Raw genomic sequence first — 21,502 nt, forward strand, 5'->3', positions numbered from 1 at the left:
CCTCCACACCACTTATTCCTATCACTGGCACCATATTACCATGTTACCACATTTTGAACTACATCCAGAAAAGGATCTAGTTAAATACATGATTAATTTAATATATTTTTAATCAAAAGAGGGGTTAACTGGAAAAGGAACAAGCTGCAGAGATGGAGCAGGTAAGTCAAAACAGCTTTGCTTGGGAACAGCAGTAGCATAAAGTCTGTGATGTTTTAACATATGTTGTCATGTTATAACATGATCAAGAGTTCTCCCTCACCAGCAGGAAGGCCAACATCCTGTTTATAAATTTAAATCTAGCTTGCATGCATTGAGCAAACAACAGTATTACTTCAAGCCTTCGTTAGTTCTACCTGTCTGCTATGCTCCTCTGCCTTTCCATGACTGAAGGAGACATGTGCCTGCATCTCACTAGTTCCAGTTCCTCCTGATAAAAATGCACCATCACTGTGAGGCTGATGCCAAAAGAAAGGAAGAGCAAATAGCTTGGGGAGGACAGTCCTAAATCACTGCTGGAAGATTCCTAAGAGGCTTCATCTTCCCTACTAGCAATTGTATTTCTTACCCGGACTGGCATCTCCCATCATACTTAGTATTTTGCATTTCAGGACACATTCTCACTGCCCATGACATTCAAGTTAGCTCCAGAACAAAATAAATAAAGAGCAGCCAGCTATTGACTTGTCTATAATACTTGAACCAAGTACATAATACATAGACCAAGGTATGAGAAAAATACAGTGGTCATTCAGGTATGGAGTTGCTTCTCTAGAAAAAGCACACTGTAGATGACACCGGGCAGCAGTAGGTTTGTCTGCTCCAATCCCATCATTGGAGTTTATGAAGCAACTCATTTACCTTTAGGACTCAGCCGTATTCAGCAATCCAGAACGCAGGCAGTGTTGACTTTACTAATAAGATTATTTCCCTAATGTCTACATTACTGAGCCATTTAACACAAGTCTGCTATTTGAGATGGCAAGAGTAAACTAGGAGATGCTGATTAGAAGTATATGAAATTACGCTATCTGGCAAATAGCCTCCTTTCTTAAAGGTTATACAGGATATTCTATACAACTATTCAGAAGATTAAACATATCCATAAAAGCCTGTAACAAGCAACCGTTGCCTTTTATTTGTCCATTTACATCTTAAAGCAATGGACCTTACTGCAGAATGACACTGCACAGAGTATATTCCCTTCAGCAAACATGATGACTGTTAGTCTTTAAAGAATAAGGATTTTTAGAACACAGACTTCATTTTACACTAAGTAAAACCCCTGAATAATCAAACTTCATTTTATGCTAAATAAATACCCTGAATCATCAATATTCTGCTTAAGACAAAGAGCATCTGTAAAACATAGGGCAAGTACAGTTGATGAAAATTCCCCTTCGTTGAGCTACACTGCTTTCATAAATGTAAAGTTCTACATTATAGAATCTGTTATACGCAGATAGAACACCACACGGTGAAGCAAAGTAGCCATTGGTAATCATCTATTTATCAGTCAAATGAGTATCTGACAAGGGATAGGCAGAATAGGTGCAGGTTTATCCAAAGGTAAATATTAAAGCAACTGAAAAGAGATATCTAACAGAATGGTAAATGTAACTGTCATTCTAACATTCTTTTCTTCGCTTAATTACAACTGTACAGTGCAGCAAACATTTAAGTTTCAGTGTTTGGTCAATAAACCTCTTTGATTCCTCCTAAGGTTCCTTAGCCCTTTTCGCAGTTGCATCTACCTGCCTTGTCAAATAAATAAAATCAAGCCCTGTTCTCTGAACCTCAGATACCCAAATCTTATACAGGTCAAGGATGGTTTTGTTACGACGCCCACTTTTTTTTTTAACCTCTCAATGCCCTTTGATCAAGAGCTGTTGTTACAACAGCCTAGGAAGAGCTTTGCTACCACTGGTATTATCTGCAGCACTAACAGCAGAAAACCAAAACATTCATGCTGCCAGCTGACACAACACTGTATTTCTGCAAGGCACTGCAAAACTTTTAAAACAATTTCAACCTGCATAAAAACAGACCAAAGAGGCAAAGATCAAAATAAAACCTTTGTTCTGAGAATTAAACATTTCATGTTCTTCCTGCTGTAAGAAGAAAAATCGGGCGGTGGGGGAAGGTGATCATTGCAAAACAATTACAGCAAAGGAGTTACTATCCTAATAGCTAATATAATGTGATAGCATTTTAATATGGTGCACAGTAAGCCTCAACACATGGGGAACATCAGTATTACCACCGAAAACGAAGCAAAAAAAAAGCACAGAACACTGATGTTTCCACTTCTCTTTTTAAGGATGTATTTTCTTACACTGTACTTACCCCTAGAGTATTTTGAGTAAATTCTTGTATTGCACTAAGCTGCAGTGGATTACAGTGCCACAAATGCTAGCTGTTTCAACTTCTTGCTAGGGAAAAAAAGCACACACAGCACAAGCCTCTTCTAAAGAGCTAGCTTAGATCTTAATGCATCCATTGCTTTGCTGGAAGTTGAAGGCAGCAAGGTCAAATAAAAGTTCCTTGTATTCAGTACAAACAGAAAGGTTTGTTACAGTTCTTAGTAGAGTTTATTAATGGCAGACTGAACATGTCTCCCACACAGGAGAATGGCTCATTTTCTAATGTTCCATTTCACTGAGGTGAGTGATGTATTTCACCATCATTATGTATAAACTTCCCCTGTTCATGAATATTAAGTCTCCAGCAAAGTTACAGACAAAATGTGCAACAGTGTAAAATAATTATTTCCAAGTTTATGCTCAAATCCCGTAGAGAACAGTTCTGGGATATAATAAAAGTAATTTAGTTTTATCAAATCACCACCATTTCACATCAAATCTACAGTCCACACATATTGTAGAAGCTCACAGTCAAATATAAAGTAAATTCTACAAGTCTCAAGCCTGTTCATGTTTTACATTCTTAACATCTTTCTGTAAAAGAAGGTTGATATAATCTCTTAACAAAATAAATAATTTCACTTATATGCAATGAGCTAGGCTTTTAGACTTCCTAATCTAACAGGTGCATTTTCTTCCAGGAATTATCTTGCTGTGTACCCTGAACTAATATTTGGATTAATCAAAATGTACTTTGCACAAGAGGTTTGAAAAAAGCTGATTTTTATCTCTGTACAAGTTTCTCACAACCACATCAGCGACCAACCTATTACTAAGGAAAGAGGATGTCAGAAGGAAACAGCACTTTGGCTCAAACCACTCCTTCCCCACAAAACTGGCATTCAGATTTCATGAAAAAGCTATCTACATGTCCCTGTGTAAGTCCCCATACTTTAATGAAAGACACTAAAGTCAAACATTTTTGCAGAGAATGAACAGCTGGCAGGGACTCTTACATTCAATCCAAAATCAGGTATTAAAGAAGTTGCTTCTATAGCAGCAACTTGATTCCACAAATTTCAGTTTTTACAGCCAACACAGTCATCACTTATTTTTTGTATTTTGATTGAAGTTATCAGACATAGGAACACCTGCCTTAATGTAAATAAAAAAAAGTAACAACAAATACAGCCTCTTTGAGTGATATATTGCAAGTCTCTGTTTTTTAAAGAAGCACACCCATTTTAGACAACATGGCATGGATAAAAAGCATTTTAATGGTAATGGTAAATGAACACTGGCGAATGAAGGATTCCAAATTTCTCCTTTAACGGAATAGCATACTACAGAAAGCACTGCAATATATACCATACCTTTTGCTTCAAGATTTTGCATGTTAAATTGTTGAATCTATACTGTTTTCCATCACTGTATGTTCAACCTTAAGTTTATTATCTGATTTTTCTATTATCAAATTTAATTTGCAGCCAGCTTAACTCCATTATGTCGTTATACCTGCAAACAATTCAAAATATTCCCAATATGATATGCCGTATTAGTTTGAAACATTAATAACAGTATTCTGCCTTATTTTTAATCCTTTTCAGAGAAATACCTACTCTACTTAGTATTTAAAATAGCTGTTGAGCACTCAGTGTGTGGCTGAACAGGGATAGTGTAGAGCTAACAGCTACCTCAAGGGTTACCGATGCAACTAATAACAGAGATCTAAATTACCTTCTCCCCAAATTCATCCACAATAGGAGAATTCTGAAATGTTCCTTGACTGCCCCCTTCACTTCAAAATAAGTATTTTTTTTTTATTCACTTTGGACTGAGATTCTTCATTACTTCATGCCTGTGCAAATAGAGAATGTGTCTTTTATACCTCTCCTTCCAAAGAAACTGAATGTTTTCAGGGCACTGAGTGTTTTCCGAGAAGTTTGCTATGTACAGCCTTTCGAGTTTTAAATATAAACCAATGACAATCAAGGCACTCAATGTATGAGCAAAAGGATTATATTACTGAGAATAATAATCCCAAATCACAAAGTATGATTATCAGCAAGAGTAAAACTGGGAATAAGATGAAATCTCATTATTTTACAGCTTTGGCTTGAACTTGCCAGAAAGAACCTTTTTAAGCATTTCAGAATTTTTTCCTTCTGGTGGTGAAGGCCATCTGTCATGATCTGAGGAAAACAAATAAAACAACATAGTTAATTGACTGAGAAACTAGGCATTTTATTTGTGTGTCCTCCCCGTGCCCAGCTTTAGTCCTTCGAAGGGCATTATTTTGTAGCCCATTTCTTACCAGGTATTTCTAGGGCATGGCTATATAAACTTTGGCCGCCATCCACGACCATAGTTATCCCAGTTATGTAAGAAGCAGCTGGAGATAGTAGGAAACATACTGCAGGAGAGATCTGACAAAGGAATGACAATTTTAATCCTTCTGAAACTGCTGGGAATTGTTCATGTCAAAGATGCTTGTAAAAATTTGTACAGGCAAGACATAGCAACATTTTCTACTCAGTAATGAAAACTGTAACAATCTGTAACCCATCTTTCCAGCCACAAACATCACGTACATAACAGATGAAAACCAGTGAACTCTCAAAGATCAGCATCAGATGCTGAAAAATAACAAAAAAACCCCAAACAGTTGACCTGTTTATAAGATGCACGATTGGTGGAAGAGAGCTAAGTACTTTTAAGATACACTTTTTCACATTAATACTCATTCTTTCAGTCCTCCCTGCTGGAAGTCAGCCTTTTCAGGAACTAATAATGTCTACTGTGAAATGTCTCAGCTGTAAGAGGCATCTAAATTCAACTTTCAGTGTAACTGTGACTACTGAAGAAGTTTCCCACTTGGCACGACTACATAATACTACAAGTTTTTTTCTGTTTTAATATTCCATCGCAGTGCAAAATTAAAGTCTTTTCTGTTCTCTATATAATAAAGTGGCTTCAAAATAGAGACACAGAAGTAGAATTATCACAAATGTTCTGAATACATTACCTCTTCAGGAACCGCTGACCTCTTGGCAGGAACCTTTGGTATGCTCTTTAACCACATTGCTGTACCTTGTTCTCCATAGTTTGCAACAGCAGTTTCTGAAAATACTAATCCCTATTTTAAAACAGCATAGTGAAAATTAAGGTCTCTTGCATATGATTAAACTGTGATCACTGTAAAATTGTGAAGTTGACATTACTGGGATTTTCTGTGGGATTAAACTATACAGCACTTGAATGCAAGTTTTTAAATTTAATGGAATAGTGTAATTCATACAAGAAGGTAATTTGGCTGCTAGCCACACCTCTATTCAAGCATAATAATTCAGGTTATTCTAATTCTTCACTGTCACTTCAATAACTATAAAGTGGAGAGTATAAAGAAACTCAAAGACTTTTCAAATTAAAAGCATTTCATATTAGCTTACAGCAGAAACCCAAAAAGCCCAAAGAACAAGTTCGCAACAGTTTCTTGTAATCTGTAAGAACACTAGATTGATTTTTATGGAAGCAGACAGTTTCACAGTCAGAATTCAGACTCTCCCTACTTAGCTGCTATAGAAAAAGGTGACTGTCTCTGCTTTGATGATTATACAGTCCGGTTTAGACTTGAGAGGGAAGATGAAGGCTACAGCAATGGGAACACAGGGTTACATTGATTAGTTATGACAGAACATCTGGGACTCAAGTTGATGGAAGATAACAAAATTTGAATTCATCCATGGAGTACATGCTAAGATATCTAAGATATCTGTGAAACATGAGTGACTATATTTTGGGAACTAGGGAACTAACTCATATGCGAAACTATTTTAATCAGAATGCATGCTTTCCTCTCAATGTACCCATTCCCTACATGGGACTCTGCTCCTATAAAGCAGCAACAGTTTTGTATGGTTACCACAGACCCAATGTGTCCATAAAAGTGACAGGAGGATATAAAGTAGTCCTGTAACTACAGCATGGATTTTTGTTACCAGCATAGTAACACAGCTAGTAAATACTTCTGAAGTGTTTGCTTGTCAAAAATTTCCTTTGACAAGTGCTATAATGTATAATTAGTATGATTCATTAGGTAACTAGCAAGCCTGAAAAATATATTCACATAATAATGCTGTCTTAATTACTTACTTCCCCAAGACTTGATTAATCAGAAATAAACAATAACCAGGAAAACCAAGCCAGTAGATCTTAATATTTAAGAAGTCTTCAAATGAGTTGGGCCTCACAAAGGCTACATAAGAGCCATTACCTGAATGATCATCACACATCTGCCATTAAGCATTCTGTGTTATGCCAAAGAAAGTGAGCCCATATGTTTTAGGACAAAAGACAGAACAGACATCCTGTAAGATAGTAGAAAGATCATCCTGAGAAACAGTTCAACAAATCTGACGCTTGACTATACTGTGAGATAAGATAAATTCTGAATTTAGCAGTAGCTGGAAAAAGTTTATCTTTCCTCTTCTGTTTTCAAGGGAGTAAATGTGTAAAATAAATTGTGGTTAAGGGTGAAGATTACACAAGTCATAACAAATCACACAATCTCAAATGTCAAAGCTAGGGCTTCTATATAGCCTCTACATCTACAGCACCGTGCACTAAAAAATATGGCTGGTCTTTCCACACACTTATTTCAAACAACTGCTACATGCTACCTACTTCCTCAGAAGTGTGGCAGGCATATTTTAGCCAAACTGTATAGTGGCTTCCTGTCTGCATATATTTCATAAGAAAAAAAAAAAATCAGAACACACATTTTTACATATAATTTTTTTGACAGAAGGTCCACTTCAAACAGTCTTTTTATACCTAAAGCTAATCTACCTTAACATGTAGAAGACAAAGTAAAAGACATCATGTGGCACATCCAGAGATTTTAAAAATAACTTGGTAAACACAGGGGAAGCCATCAGCATACCTGAACCTCAAAAAGAAAAGGTTTTCTGAACTCAGAAATAACGTAACCATCACTGAAACACAAAGCATTTGGTAGTTTTGTCAAGGGTTTGTAAGACAGGTCACCAATGCCTCCCAAGTATGATTTCATTAAGTTAGGAAAAGACCCAAGAATGCCAAGTCAAAGCAGAAGCAATTTTATCCCACATCTCTGGCTGGTCATGGTCATCCAAACAGTACAAAACACTCTCAAATGACCTCAAGAACATAGATGAGGGAATTATAAAAATATAAATACATAAATAATTCACACACAGTTACAGGCTATAGATTTTAAAATCCCTTGTGACTGGAAAGTTTTAACCATGAACATATATGATGGCTAAGTTTAATCAGATCGTTTGCCATTACTTACAGGAGCAACACTGTTGATTCTTACTCCGCTGTGGGCCCATTCTAAAGCTAAAGTCTTGGTTAGGTTATTCACTGCAGCTCTTGCAGCTCCTGTATGCCTATTGAAAAAAGAAAGCAAAAGCAGCATCTGTTCCTTCAGCTAACAGTGCCCAATATTGTTTTTACTGCAGCCTTACTAGGGTAGTCAGAGTAGTTGTCTATGGGTGGACCAACCATGTGAGAGAGGATAAGATATTATTTGACCATAGCTTTATAGTTTAAACAAGCTATGCTATGATTTCCAGTCATTTGGGGAAAAAACATCATCTCTTCCCCACTGTGACACGAGGCCAGTTACATTCTACTGCAGAAGCAGGCTTTTAAAATGAAAAGCAACTGGAGGCAGAGTTCAAATTGTGTAAAACTATGAAAGGTGGGCTGCACGGGTAAAGCAACCTGGAAGGTTGCTTGGAAGGACAGTGGTCTGAAAAATAGTTTAGATCTTCTGACAAGCATGACTAAAATAAGCCACTATTAAAAATTAATATAGGTGGATGGAGGTAGAGATGATCATAGGCAGAGTGATCTCATACACCTTGGTGCTATAGGAAACTAGTCTGAAATAATTACAAGCTTGAACAAATGCAGACAAGATTACTGCAATTAATAATGGACAGTGGGTCTCAGGAAACTAATAAGAATTTAGTTCCTAGCAAAATAAACTTAGAGAAGATAAATAAAATCATTTCTCAAATACCAGGAAAGGAATATGAAAAACTTAAGAAAAACATAAGAAACCCTAACTTATTCATATGTTTAGGCCAGAAACAAATAACCTTCAGGCACACTACGAGCAAACAAACTTGACTAGTTTTATGTTCAAAATTAATACTTATGAAAAACTGTATCATGTGATTTTTGTATCATGTGAGTGGTGGCTGGACTTGTAAAGGCAAGTCTTTTTCACTAGTACATTTCTAAAACAAGTATAAATTCAATGTGAATTTAATTTGAAAGTATTTTTGTCTATCAATCTACATCCACGCACAACAGTTATTTGGGAAACTTTTTTCCACTGTTATTCAGAATTAGTTTTTTTTATCTCCTGATTCAACTCTCAAATACATCTTCAGCCTATTTGCTGTGACAATTCAACCACACTTAACCGGAGTGGAGAAACTCAAATAACTGTGCCTTCAGCACCACCCTGTGGATCTCTAAATTTATTTTGTACTTGCCAAGAACAAGCTAGTGAGAAAATACGCTGCTGTTCCTTAAAAATTTTAAATTTTGAAAACTTTCAACCATGAATCAAGACAAAGAGAGGTAATGGAACATGTGCTCAAATAATATTTTTATATTTTCTTCAATACAAATTCAAAGTAAAAAAAAAAAGTAGTTTCAAAGAAGAAATTCAGTTATTTTCCAATTAAGAAACTGCCAAAATGCAGCAATTTGACAAATTCAAAATTCCTTTTGAAAATAAAATAACTGAAACAATTTATTTTCTGAGCATTATTTTCCTTTCAGTGAATTGGAACTTTTTGGGGGAAAAAGTTTCAAACTGGAAGACTCCTGCTTGCTTCCATTTTGAGGGTAAAGAAATTTGAACAAATGTAGTACACACATGGATATGGAGAGGATGTTGCATTTTCATGCAGACAGCTGTGATCATTTGTGTCAGTATGAAACAGCTACATATGTGGTAATATGTTTGTGTCCATTAACTTCCTCCCAGTCAAGAAAGAAGCAGAGCAAATAGAACCAGAACCAATTCTCTGCATCAGACACCTTCTCCAAGAAAGACGGCTACAAAGTGAGAGTAAAAAGGAAAATGGGAAAAGCAGGTGTTACATGACCCGAAGGACAAAGCCAAAACCTGGTAACATACTACAAATGTTCCTCCTACTCCCCTACTCCCAGTTCAACTCCCATAACTCATTACACCACCAAGACCTGTAAACAGACAGTAGAAGATGAAAACAGCAGGTGCCAAGTTCTTGCAAACCCTCCAGAGATTTGGAAAGAGAACATGTATAGGTTACATTTCAGTGCTACTCTCACAGTGAAAGCTTCACTGGCAAGTCTTGCTTCAAAGTTTCTTACAAACAAGTTGACAGAGACCAGAGATGCCATTTACACCTGTAGTCTCTACTGAATTAATGAGAGGCCCACACATACAGCCAAGCGATACTATTGCTCTCTCTTGACCTAACTACTTTATTTCCACACTTTGCTGCTGCCCAGCGCACACCTTTCTAAAATGAAGTATTTAGGAGCAATTAGTATTTCTAGGGGAAAAATACAGGGAAACGTAAAAATAAAATATATATTACGACATTCCAGGAAACCCATTTCTCACGGCAGCAGTAATGTTGACAATGACTCCTCCATGTTCCTGCATCCAGGCATTGTACACTGTATGAAGGAGGAAGATAACCTATAAATATCAGAACAAATGCATACAAATGAACTTGCCAACCAGAAACCAAATTTGGAGTCTTAACTCTAACTACACTACACATTTCCTGTGCAGATTTAGATAAACAATCTGCTATTTGTACCACAGCCTCGCCACAGGATTGCTGAAATAACAGATGTGGTCCAGGTAAGTCTCAAAGTTTGTAAAGAAGTCTTCTGGTGGAAATCAAGATTCATGCTTCCACGTAAATCACTTTAATTTCCATGTTCCCAAAGCTATCTGAGAATCATGTATCATACTTAAATTTAACTTTAGATTTACACCCCTGATGAGAGAGGAATCTTTTCCTGTGTTACACACAGCGAATACAGGCCACAGAAGTGGGTTTTGTATAGTGTATTAAGTGAGTATCCAAGCCAGCTGACTCCCCAAATCTGGCCTTAAGCAGAAGATCATACTTGCCTAAACGTATGTTTGTATATATGAACAAAGGTAACGTACAATTTAATGTAGAGCTTTGGATAAGATTCATGAAAACAGATATCCACTGTCAGATAAGTGTGAGGAAAAAAGAAGGTAGGGAAACTTTACAGCAATACCAGAAGGCAAGAAATGTAAAAACCAAAACAAATAAACAAAACAAGCTTAAATGTTAAATCCTTACCTGCTTTGCAGCAGTAGAAGGTCCCTGTAAGATTCGTGTCTATCACAGCATTCCAGCCTTTTGCACTAATGGCTTCAGAAAGACTTGCAAATTGGCCTCCTCCATTATTCACCAGGAAGTCAATCTTCCCATGCAGACTCAGCGTAGACTTCACCAAAGCTTCTACCTGAAACAATATTTGTTAGTGTGGTATGCTGCTTAAGCTACATACCCAATTTCATTCTCAGACAGTATTTTCTCACTTATATCCTTCTCACACATAAAATTCAGAAAGGCTGGAAGACCAGTATGACAAGTTTAGTCAGCCAAGAAGGACTGAGCTGAATCCATGTTTACTTAGGAAATCTTCTTGGTATAATGCAGGTGCTACATAAAATACCAGCACGGAAGGAAGAAGGGGATTTAAGCCACTGAAGATCTGTAAAAACAAAACACAGACAAAAGCCTGCTACTTAAGACCTACTAAGAATCTCCTGACATTTTGCACAAGGGTGGAGGTATTCACAGCAGACACTGGAAGAATTTCATATAACATAGCTACAGCTTTTTTCATCTGATCCATACCCCTGAGCATTTTAATTAGAAAACGTAAGTAATCTTGTGACGTTTTAACATTCTTACTTCAAAAAGTGAAGTTTTGTACGTTCACTAAAGCTCTAACATGTGAGTTGGTAACAGATTATCTTTTTACTCAGACCAAGAAGGTTAGTTTGCTACCCTACAAAACATGAACTCTAAATTTAAAGTGCTGGAAATAACACAAGTTGTCATCTTGAGCAAAAGAAAGGTAAGTATTTAACTAAGACACCTTTTGTCTATAAGCAGGATGAATACTTATGATTAAGAACACTGTCTGGTACTATTTACCTTTGGTACTCTGAGAAGGTATTAACAGCAAATAGCAGTAGACAGTTTATTCACTCAGAGCTATCAGTGCAGAAAAGGAATGGCTTAAATTCACATGGAGGTGAAAAGATTTTGAGAATCTAAACCTAGCTCTAACTCTGACCTGATCTGAGCTACAGGCTGTAAGATAAGCCTTTTGCGTTGTCTTCTGTTTTGGAAGTACAGCAGTTTCACCACACACTCACACTATACACAAGAGAATTTCTGGAGGGGAACATATTTCAAAGCATTCAATGATGTTACAGATACCCAAGTGATGTATTGTTCCTACATATTTCATAATAAGAACTCTATAGCAACTGCTTAATAATTTAATCTTTATGTCAAGAAACGGGAAATGGGACAACATGACCTGCTTAGATTACCTATCATAACTACATACCATGCATCAGTTATTCCTACTCAAGCATATATAAAAAGTTAATCTAGTATCTGTGGTCAAAGAAAACACAGACCCAAAAAAAACCCAAAAACCAAACAGCACGAGCATTGCTGCTGCTGAAACAGATTTGACTAGGGGAAGGATATCAACCAGCCTTCCTCTGTATTGAGTTAGCAGTAGAAAACATCAAAAATAGAGGAACAAGCAAAGCACGATCTGTATTTCACCAAAAGCGTCACTAACTCAATCTCATAAAAAGCAGCCTTACAGCTTTCGCTGCTAACAATTCAGGATGGTTTAACAGGACAGTATGAATCCTGTAAGCATGCACCTCTCCGAAGAAGAAAACCCAAACAAACATATAGTGACTGAAGCCTGACTGAAAAAACTAATGCCTGCTGACAAAAAATGCTTTAAGAAAATAATTTTGATACCTAAATCACCATCTGTAAGTACTGAACATCACTTTATTCCTCAAATCAGTCACTGCAGCTTGTGGGAGCCGAGGAAAAAAAAATACCAAAACCCCAAAACATCTGGGACAGCAGCCCCAAAGCTTGTGAGAACCACAATAACACAAATACTTCCAGGTTTGCTCACAACCATAGAAAAGTAAGCTATGTCTTGCTAGGTGGCAAATGTTATGTTTCCTCTAGCAATATCAAACTCTACTCCCTGGCAGCCTGAGAATCTTGTTTTGAGTATTGCCCTCCATAAGTTACTGAAGTATGGGCTTGTTTATGGAAGAGAAATGTTTTCAGTAGCAGGAATGTTTGAACAATGGCTATTGCAGGGGGTGTATGTGTGCATGCACAGAGGGGTGCAGAGAAAAGGGAAAAGGCCAAGAAATATAAAAAAAACCCCCAACCAACAACAAATGAACAGAAGAAAAAAAACACTGAGAAGAGACATTACAAGCAAGTTTTGAGCAGGTGGGCAAAACCTGCTGTGACACATCAATGCAAAACAGTCCACATGTATCTTAACAAACTGTTGTTGCTCTACCTGTCGCATCATATTATCAGGGCAATAAAAAAAATCAACCACAAACACCTATCAGTTCTGCTTTCCTAAATCCAGCAAAGGCTAGCAGGGTCTCCAGTGACAGCTCAGGTGGCTCCAACTGTAGCAATCTTCACAATGCCTTCTGTGTTGTAGAGAAAGCATCGCTGCAGTGCTTCTGATTACAGTAAACATAGTGACAGCAGCCACCAGCACAGTGAGAAAGAAGGTCTAGTAGAACACATTTAAATCACAGTGAGAACTAAAGATTCCTTTCTATTCCTAAATATTCAAAATCCACAAAGAAAGAACTTCATTAAAAAAGCTGCTAAACACTCTGGAAACAAACCAAAACTGCACAAGGTAGAGCTAACAGTTTAAGACATTCTTCAGAAAAAGAACAAAATCAGGTACTTCAGACATAACACATAACCAGAAGACTGGAGCTCTTCAATAACGACCTTTTTTTTGCAAGTGCAACTCAAAAGTATTGTGCAGTAGTACACTTTCACAGAGAAAAGGGGCAAGTGTCCACATGCATTCACAGGTCACCTTGATCTTGAGTAAGACTTAACAGGCAAACTACCCGCTACAGTGTGTCAGAGATTTGCTATCTGGGGATTAGAACTAGTAGGCACTCTTAAACAGCGGTAACAGGTATTTTTACTTGGTGTTATTGCTGTTAAAGTCCAACAACAGGAATCTCTTATCCACAGCTCCTCACCAAGCCACAGTCTTCCACTACAGGCTTCATACAGACAGGCACCAAGTATGTATAAACCAACTGAGACTATGCTAAGCTATAAAGTTTATTGGAGAAGAAAAGCTGCTAGTGAACTCAGACATGAGGTCAGTGCTCAATAGTACTGTACTGAGTCCACCTCAAGAAGTCTTGTTTGTCAGATGTGCAAGTGACAGGCCTTATCCTCCGGGTCTGGCCCAGCAGCAGTTGCTGCTGGAGCTCGAGTGTGGAAAGGGGACACTATGCACAGAATTATGAATTGCTCATTTCAAGAAAAGCAGTGGTTTACTAGAAGTACAAGGTTTTATCTTCCACTTACCTAGATATGTCTTCTACTTACCTAGATGCCAATTAAAGAACTATTTGTCCACAGCATATATCATAATGGCTTTACAAAATTAAAAAGTTCCTCATGTCTGTCTTTCCCCCATCAAATGATTTGCTGTAGCTCAACATTTAAGACACACACAACACACACGCGTGTGCTTAACCTTCCCAAAAATCTACAAAGATAAATAGAATGCTCTTTTCATAATGGAAAAAGGATGGAGTCCATCTCTCCCACTCTGGCCACCATCACGCTGAGGCAATGGAATGAATAAATTAGATACTTAGATTTTGGAAAAAAGAGCTTGGTTTGAAAAGACACACACAGAGCTGTCTGGCCTGCATCTCAGTAAGAGCAAACTGATGTGCTCTTGTTAGATTCAACACATTACGTGGGCAGTGCTATAAAACATTTAAATAAAATCACTTCAGCTTCATAATCACGAAGAAGCAATACTGCTCCCTTAATACACTCCAGATCACAGGATAAGGGACAGAGGCACAATCGCTGCTTCAGGATAAGGTCCCATGAAGACAGAACATAGAAACCTCAGGTGCTCTTACCAGCATCTCAGAACCCTCTATTCTTCCATCTTTAAAAACAAACCAAGTTTGTTAGCCTTTACAAAACACTCAGTGGAAAACTAGCCAAAAGCAGCGGCAAACCCATGACAGAAAGAAACCTGACAGGTTACACAGCAGCTGAAAATCCTCCATCAAGCAAGATTATTTCTTGCACATTAAACAAAAACTAAGCTTTGCTAGAAAGCAAGAGGCCTCTGAGGATGAAGGAGGCTTAAAAATGTGAATTCATTAAGCTATTCCCATGATATCTGCCATCAGGCTTCTGCAGCAATTAATTCACTGCACCTTCTTTAACTCTTCCTAGACTAGAAAAAGTTCTAACAGTCATATTGCACTATATGATGACAGATGAATCTTTTAGTGCTTGAATTTCACAGATCCAAACCAGGGCACACAAGGAATGAGTTATCTTGAAAGTAGGTCAGTTACCTTAAGATTTGCAATACAAGGCAAAACAAATTAAAAATTATCTGGAAATTTTGACAGCACTTTCATCTTTCTTAGATCTCCTCTCTTTAAAGTCCCTTCATCCAGTTTGTCTGATTATAAAATTAAAACAAGGACAATTTTTTTTTTTTTGGGGGGGGGGGGGGAAGGCATGCTTGTTCCTACAGGTGATCAGGGTGGCTTCCTTTAAGAGAAAGATTTACTATTACAAAGGTTTCATTGAGATGTCAAAAAGAAGGATACACCAAATGAATTATGTAGCTTCTTCAAGAAGCTTCCTGGGCTTCATAGCTTGTTGATGGATCAGTTCTGACTTCTAAGGAGGCTTTTTTCCCCTTGTTGAAACATTTATAAAGTCTTCCTCCTCCACACATTCTTTGGTACCTGGTGTAAGAGCTGAGAAAGAGGATGTAATGATTCACAGGGAATACTGGTAGAGGCTGTCCTCCCTACTCAGCAACATGTTTCTGTGAATTTCTGAGGTAAATACTAGTCACTCATACTAAGCTGAAACCAGACAATGAGTTGTAAAGCTATTAATAAGTAGCACACAGAGCCAACACAGTTGTACAAGTCTTGTTTATTTTGGGAGGAAAACCGAAATTTTAAATGCCCTCTCACCCCATCTTACACTGTAAACAGGAAGCTACTCCTGTATTTGTGAAAATGCTGAAGTGAGTTATATTGCAGTGTTGTCTCTACTGAAGACTTATTCCTAGGCTAGAAAAAACTTTCATTACATATCTTACTGATCCCTGTTCCTAAGATTCCAAGTCCCAGGCACTAAATTTTATGTTAAGAATGGAACAGGTTTTGAAAGTGGATGTACAATGCTCTTTGAATAGAAATAAAAGCCCCAAGGTACTTTTCCTTTAGTCTCTGCAATGCAAACAAGTGCAAATTAGAAAAAAGTATTCACCACTGCTGCTCTTAGCTAATACAATAAATAAGCAATAGTGAGCAGTGGGCTGTGGAAAATCTGCCACATCCCTCAGTTCTTAGTTCTGACAGTTTTTTAACAGTGTAAGTTACTGATTAATTTATCTAGCTTCAACTTACAAACACTAAGCACCTAAGTGTAAGAAAGTGCTATCCTCACTACAAAGTTAAAAGCTGAAAAATGTGATCCATGTGTTGTGTTTCCGTTCCAATAGTGATTTTAGAAATTAAGTAACAAGCAGCCTGGATTTAGCAATCTTTGAGAATCTCAGCATTAAAGAAATAAGCGAGGAGGACAGAGCCAAAAAACAAGAGCTAAAGAACAAAAATCATAGGATGTTGCCAACCACGTTAATATGCAACAGAAATTAAATTCCTTATTCAAAATTTCCACAAAAGTTACAAACTTTTTGTAGTGGTGGGGAGTTTTTTTTCTAAATAGGATTTCAAGAGAGCAGTTAGAGAACTGAAGTGAGTCAAACTATAAGACTGTGCCAATGACTAAAAAAAATTCAAGACTGGAGCTTAATCTACCTTATTTCTCTGAACCCCCTCTTCAATAGATATGGATATGAAATTACAATGGTTTATGAGAACATCCACTGGCAGGAGACATCTGATAGAGGCTTCTCCAGTATCACATCAAAAGTTCTGAGAAAGTTCTAGCGTGTCTGTAAATGACTACGCTTTACAACAACCCTATAAAAAAGGTTTTAAAAGCACCTTCAAAAAAGTTTCCAAAGCCATCAAATACTCTTTGTCAAATATGTTTTAGCCACACTTAATAAACAGGAAATAAAATAGGAATGGTAGTTTGTTTGGTGGAGATTACCTCACTTCACCATGTGAGCCCTCCACCATCTCACAGAACACTGCAGTTCCCACTGCATTTTTAAACTGATGCAGAAATAAGATGCACCTGCAGAAGGTTATTAAGCATGCCAGAGTACTTTCTGCAAGAAGGCTTAAGCCTTTTCTCTCTATCTCTTCTCTTTCCTGTAGCTTTAATCATATAAGTTGCCCTCTGACATCTGCCATAACCTATTATATTGCACTGCTGATGCTAGTCAATGCAAACCTAAAATTCACAGGTAGGTGAAGTGACATACTGCACAGCCCCAGGGTTCTTCATCTTCAGGAGAGAAAGTCCGAGTATATCATTATATTTTATGGCACAAGCTGCTCCATGAGGGAAGAATTTTATTTTTTACTTGCTTGATGATTGTATATTTGGATATTTTCAGAACCTACATAGCCACTGAAGGCCATTAATATTTCTTTACGTTATGCTAGAGTTTATCAGAGACTTTGAAAGGTTAAGAAAAATGCAGCAATCAGTTGTTACCAGAATGTTTTCTAGTTGTCTTCAATAAGTTAAAAGTCCAACCTGATGCTGGACTTTTAAATGTTTAATTACACAAATTAGAAAATTAGGAAGTGAAGGTTGACTTCTGAAGAACCCAGATTAAGTACTTTCAGGTTTGATCTTCAATTTTTTGTAATATGAAGAAAAAAACTCATCTGGGATAACAATAGAGTTTGTAATGAGGCACACCTCAAATTGTAATCAAAATCTGAAACACGGTTAATAACAATAATATCTGTGGGGGTTTTTTTTGCTTTAATACAGGCAAAATTGACAATGCAGAGCACTTGTGTCAAGTCACAAGCATCAACGTTCCATGCTGTGACTTCCTGTTTGAAGGAAAACTATTCTGAGGTCTCCATCTTCACAAGTTAACACCCCCTCACTGCTGTGATAAAATGTGGCAAAGAACATACTAAGCGGGCTCCAGCTTGGCTGTAGAACATGCCAGTTCCAAGGCCTGCTTCTCCCAGAAGTATCTGAAATATATATGATGGTCAGAAAAAGCTATTTGCAATTACAAATGCTTTCTTGCTTAGGTGGCTAACAAATGGTCTTCCCTTGAAAAAGCACATCTTTATCTAGATCAATTTAACAGTGCTTTACTGCACCTTGCCCCTGATCGAAGACACTTTTGAGAGGGCCAGAGAAGACCTTTGGAGATCTGAGAATTTATATACACAATACGCTTTTGACATGTTAAGCAAATCACTAGTCTTTACCTCATCTTCTTTGCGAATATTGCACTGTATGGGAGTCACTTTGGCAGGCCTCATGGAAGAAAACGTATTATTCAGTTCTTCTGCAGCAGCTTTTAATCGATCAAATTTACGAGAGGCAATAACAACACTGCAACCTGTAGAGACAAAATGAAACACCCTTCAGCTAACACAGTTAAAACTATGCTAGTTTTTTAATAACATCAAGGAGATATCTTGTAGGATGTGCAGCCATTAGTCACTGACTAGAAGATACAGTATTGAAGTCCTTGCAGGAGAGAAATGACTGATGTCAGGTGCTTCTTAGCAACAAGATCCCACTGTGCCAGGAAAAGGGCAATCAAAAAAATGTCCACAAGGTTCCCTCTTCTTCCTGCAGAAGGCAAGACAGCCCATGAATTGATGAGTCAGCAAAGTAGCTTTGGAAATCACTTTTGCTGCCTCTGCTCACAGCTGCCTCATTTATCAATTATGTGATTTAAAAATGTTTCAGCAGGTCTTGATTACAAAAAAATGCTTGCTCCTAAAACCGCAAAACCAATCTTACCACATGTCTAGCTGTAATTTTGACTAGCAGTGAGCAAATGTAATGCTCTCCTTTTTAACCCTACAGAGTCTGAAGGAAAGGATGATAGCCTCACGAGGTTATTTCCTATCTGCAGATGACAGACAGCAGGAACAGAGGCTTCCCCATAATACCACCACATGCTGCAGAACCCTAGCTCAGGAGGAAAAAATAAGGCAGGAGTTCAAGCCTCTGTTTTTTTCAGCATTTGGAGGCAGAAGAATTAATTCTACAGAGATAAACAACACAGGTGCCAAATTAATGGCAAGTACTGACACTACAACCAGTCTAATTTCTTCTGTCACATCAGTGGACTTGGGACAGCTTTAAGTCTTCAGTAATTGCTACTACATAGACTAAAAGAGACCACATCAAATTAATTTCTAGTGCAAATCCAGTAAGCATGCATTTTCATATTATGAATAAGCAAATTACTAGCTTTGGATGGCAAGCAGACAAAGAGGTTTTGCTTCCAGTTCCCTCCTTCCATAACCTCAGCATCCCAGCAGAAGTCATCCCTTCCTCATACTAGCTCTGCTGTTCATCTGCTTTAACATAAATCAATTCAACACCCTCAACCAGCCAAAAAAAACCAGTTAACAACTTGCCAGGTGGTTTTGTGGGGTTTTTTTTCCCTTTGTTGCTATTTTACTGAGTGGAATTTGGCCTCTCGTGATCAAACAAACATCAGAATCAACTCAAAGTAACTAGTGGGAGTAAAGCACAGCAAGCTGTTCATTTGGCTCAGACTGTCTTGTGAAACGATGCATAAAACTAAAAAAGAAACCAAACCAAAACAAAACTCCAAAACCCAAAAAATAAACTCAAGAGGAGCTGAATTCTCCCAGAAGGAAGTGCTGCAACTAGATATCCCTAGGAGTGGGAATTTCACCATCAATCAGTGGCCATCTTAAAACAACACATGTGAACGTATTAGTCTCTGAGGTCTCCTCATTTTTTAAATTAAGAACTCCAGTCACTTGTACAACCACCCAAGTAATGCAGAGTTCATAAAATGGTGCACATAATTACCACATAACACAAAATACTAAATCACAGTAGCAGTTACATTGATCAACTCAAGTGCTTGTTAATGCACACACTGATATAGAATAAGGTCTCGTAAGACTGTATTTTTGCTTAATATGCCAATTAGGAGAGGGGAAATTCTCACTGAAAAACACTTGGTACCTACTGTGCAAGCTAATAGTACTTGACTTATTTTTCTTCACAAAGAATGACCAAACCATTTCCTGATTGTGTCGGGGAAAAAGGGCACAAGTTTTCAGATAAAGGGTTTAAATCTGTCCAGGCGGCTTCAAAGGAGACTGGTTATAAAACCAATGTAGATCATGACTGGCATTATCTGTTGCTGCTCCATCCCCCTCCAAAAAATACAGCCTAAAGCGCAAGGTGTACATGGAAATAGTTCCCAGTCATCTTGTCGAGAGTAGCCAGCAAGTCTGCAGGTAAGGAAGGCTGCTCAGACAGACCTGATTTTCTTCATTATTCTTCACTTTCTTACATGTGCTTTGTAGAGATTTGCAGCCGTGTTTTCTGTTCAGGATGTTATGGACAAGCGCTTTTGTTATTTGTATTTTGCTTGAGAAAAATAATGCAGTTCGAATTAAGTACAATTTTAAAGTGACTGGACAACATCATCAACCAACACTGTCATGATGCTTAAAAAGCACCTCTTTAAGGCAGCATGTAAGGACACCTTAAAAAACCGCTTAGTTCCCCAGTAATACGAAAGTAGCAGAACCAGCCCTCACTTCAGCTCCACAGGGCAAGTGGAAAGCTGAGGTGACAAAGGCCAGCAGAGGCAGTGATGTCTCCCAGCACACAGACTTAACAAAGAAAGCTCTTTACTATGCAGTGAAATGGCACGATGCACATTTCAAGAGTGCAAACCATGAGGACTATGGCACCACGAGGCCATTGATGCTAGTGCTGGTACTTTGAATCCTATCATGATGACAAACATTATCTGAAACCAGTCTGATGCTGGTCTGTAGGACTTCATGTTGAAACCTGCAGGAAAGTTGTTGCAAGGTGGATGACTCCGAGGATTGCCTTGCACTCGAAGATATACTTTACCTCCAGGACATTTCTGTCACGAGTACTGACAGAGAAGCACTGTGTCTCTAATCTCACTGCGTGGACAACACTTCAAAACCATACTACTACGTCAGACTCAGTTCAACCACCAGGTAAATCCTCCAGCTGAGCAAGAGGAAAACTCACAAGAAGGAGAATGAGGGAAAGAGTCCAGGCTTAATACAACCTCACCTTGACCGCTGTATTTGAAACAATGCATCTTTGAAGTGCCACGGGTCTAAAGCCATACAGCTCCGCACCAGCCTCGCCTCCTTCTCCTGGCTATTCACGACTCCCGTCACAACGTCCCACTCATGAGCTCCCCACAGCCCCCCCCGGGCGCCGCCTGCCCCACACGCACCGCGCTCCCCGGCCCCCCTCGAACTCCATCCCCGCCTTCACCTCACGCCCGGCCCTGCCCCCCTAACACCCACCCCGACCCTCTGCCCCACCGGGCTCCCTGCGGAGCACCCCCGCCCCGCGCCCACCTAGTGCCAGCAAGTCGGCGGCGATGGCCTTGCCGATGCCGGTGCCGCCGCCGGTGACGATAGCCACCCGCCCGCGGAACAGCCCGGCCGCCAGCAGCCCGCGCGCCACCGCCATCTTGCCCCCCGCCCCGCACACAGCCGCTCGCGCCCCCGCCCCCGCCGCCCCTGCCAC

General features: G+C 38.6%; 1 protein-coding gene across 6 annotated transcripts; it reads right to left on the reverse strand.

The window, feature by feature from the left end:
• Positions 1-3,619: 3,619 nt before the first annotated feature.
• Positions 3,620-21,458, reverse strand: PECR (peroxisomal trans-2-enoyl-CoA reductase). Of its 6 annotated transcripts, XR_005105759.1 has the most exons (10): positions 21,331-21,456; positions 18,181-18,314; positions 15,538-15,549; positions 10,763-10,928; positions 10,013-10,094; positions 7,699-7,795; positions 5,389-5,499; positions 4,678-4,789; positions 4,409-4,555; positions 3,620-4,377 (listed from the first exon to the last, which is right to left on the reverse strand). XR_005105759.1 is itself a non-coding variant. In XM_037397565.1 (9 exons), the coding sequence occupies exons 1-8, from the start codon at positions 21,443-21,445 to the stop codon at positions 4,409-4,411; spliced, it is 864 nt and encodes a 287-aa protein (XP_037253462.1). In that variant the 5' UTR covers positions 21,446-21,456; the 3' UTR covers positions 3,620-4,377. The 6 variants fall into 6 exon arrangements, 5 of the variants coding, with proteins under 5 accessions (XP_037253462.1, XP_037253459.1, XP_037253463.1 ...); XM_037397565.1 differs by lacking the exon at positions 4,678-4,789; XM_037397562.1 differs by having other exon boundaries at positions 3,620-4,555.
• Positions 21,459-21,502: the final 44 nt, after the last annotated feature.

Source organism: Falco rusticolus, chromosome 8 (assembly GCF_015220075.1).
Source record: "Falco rusticolus isolate bFalRus1 chromosome 8, bFalRus1.pri, whole genome shotgun sequence".
NCBI classification, from domain to species: Eukaryota; Metazoa; Chordata; class Aves; order Falconiformes; family Falconidae; genus Falco; species Falco rusticolus.

What these genes read in the sequence shown, in the direction of transcription:
- PECR (XM_037397562.1), bottom strand. Translation starts at nt 21,445, where the DNA reads ATGGCGGTGGCGCGCGGGCTGCTGGCGGCCGGGCTGTTCCGCGGGCGG. An exon ending in GAATCAACAGTGTTGCTCCT is followed by an intron (nt 5,500 to 7,698) that starts GTAAGTAATGGC and finishes GTTTTAAAATAG; the next exon opens with GGATTAGTATTTTCAGAAAC. An exon ending in CCATGCCCTAGAAATACCTG is followed by an intron (nt 4,556 to 4,677) that starts GTAAGAAATGGG and finishes TGTTTTCCTCAG; the next exon opens with ATCATGACAGATGGCCTTCA.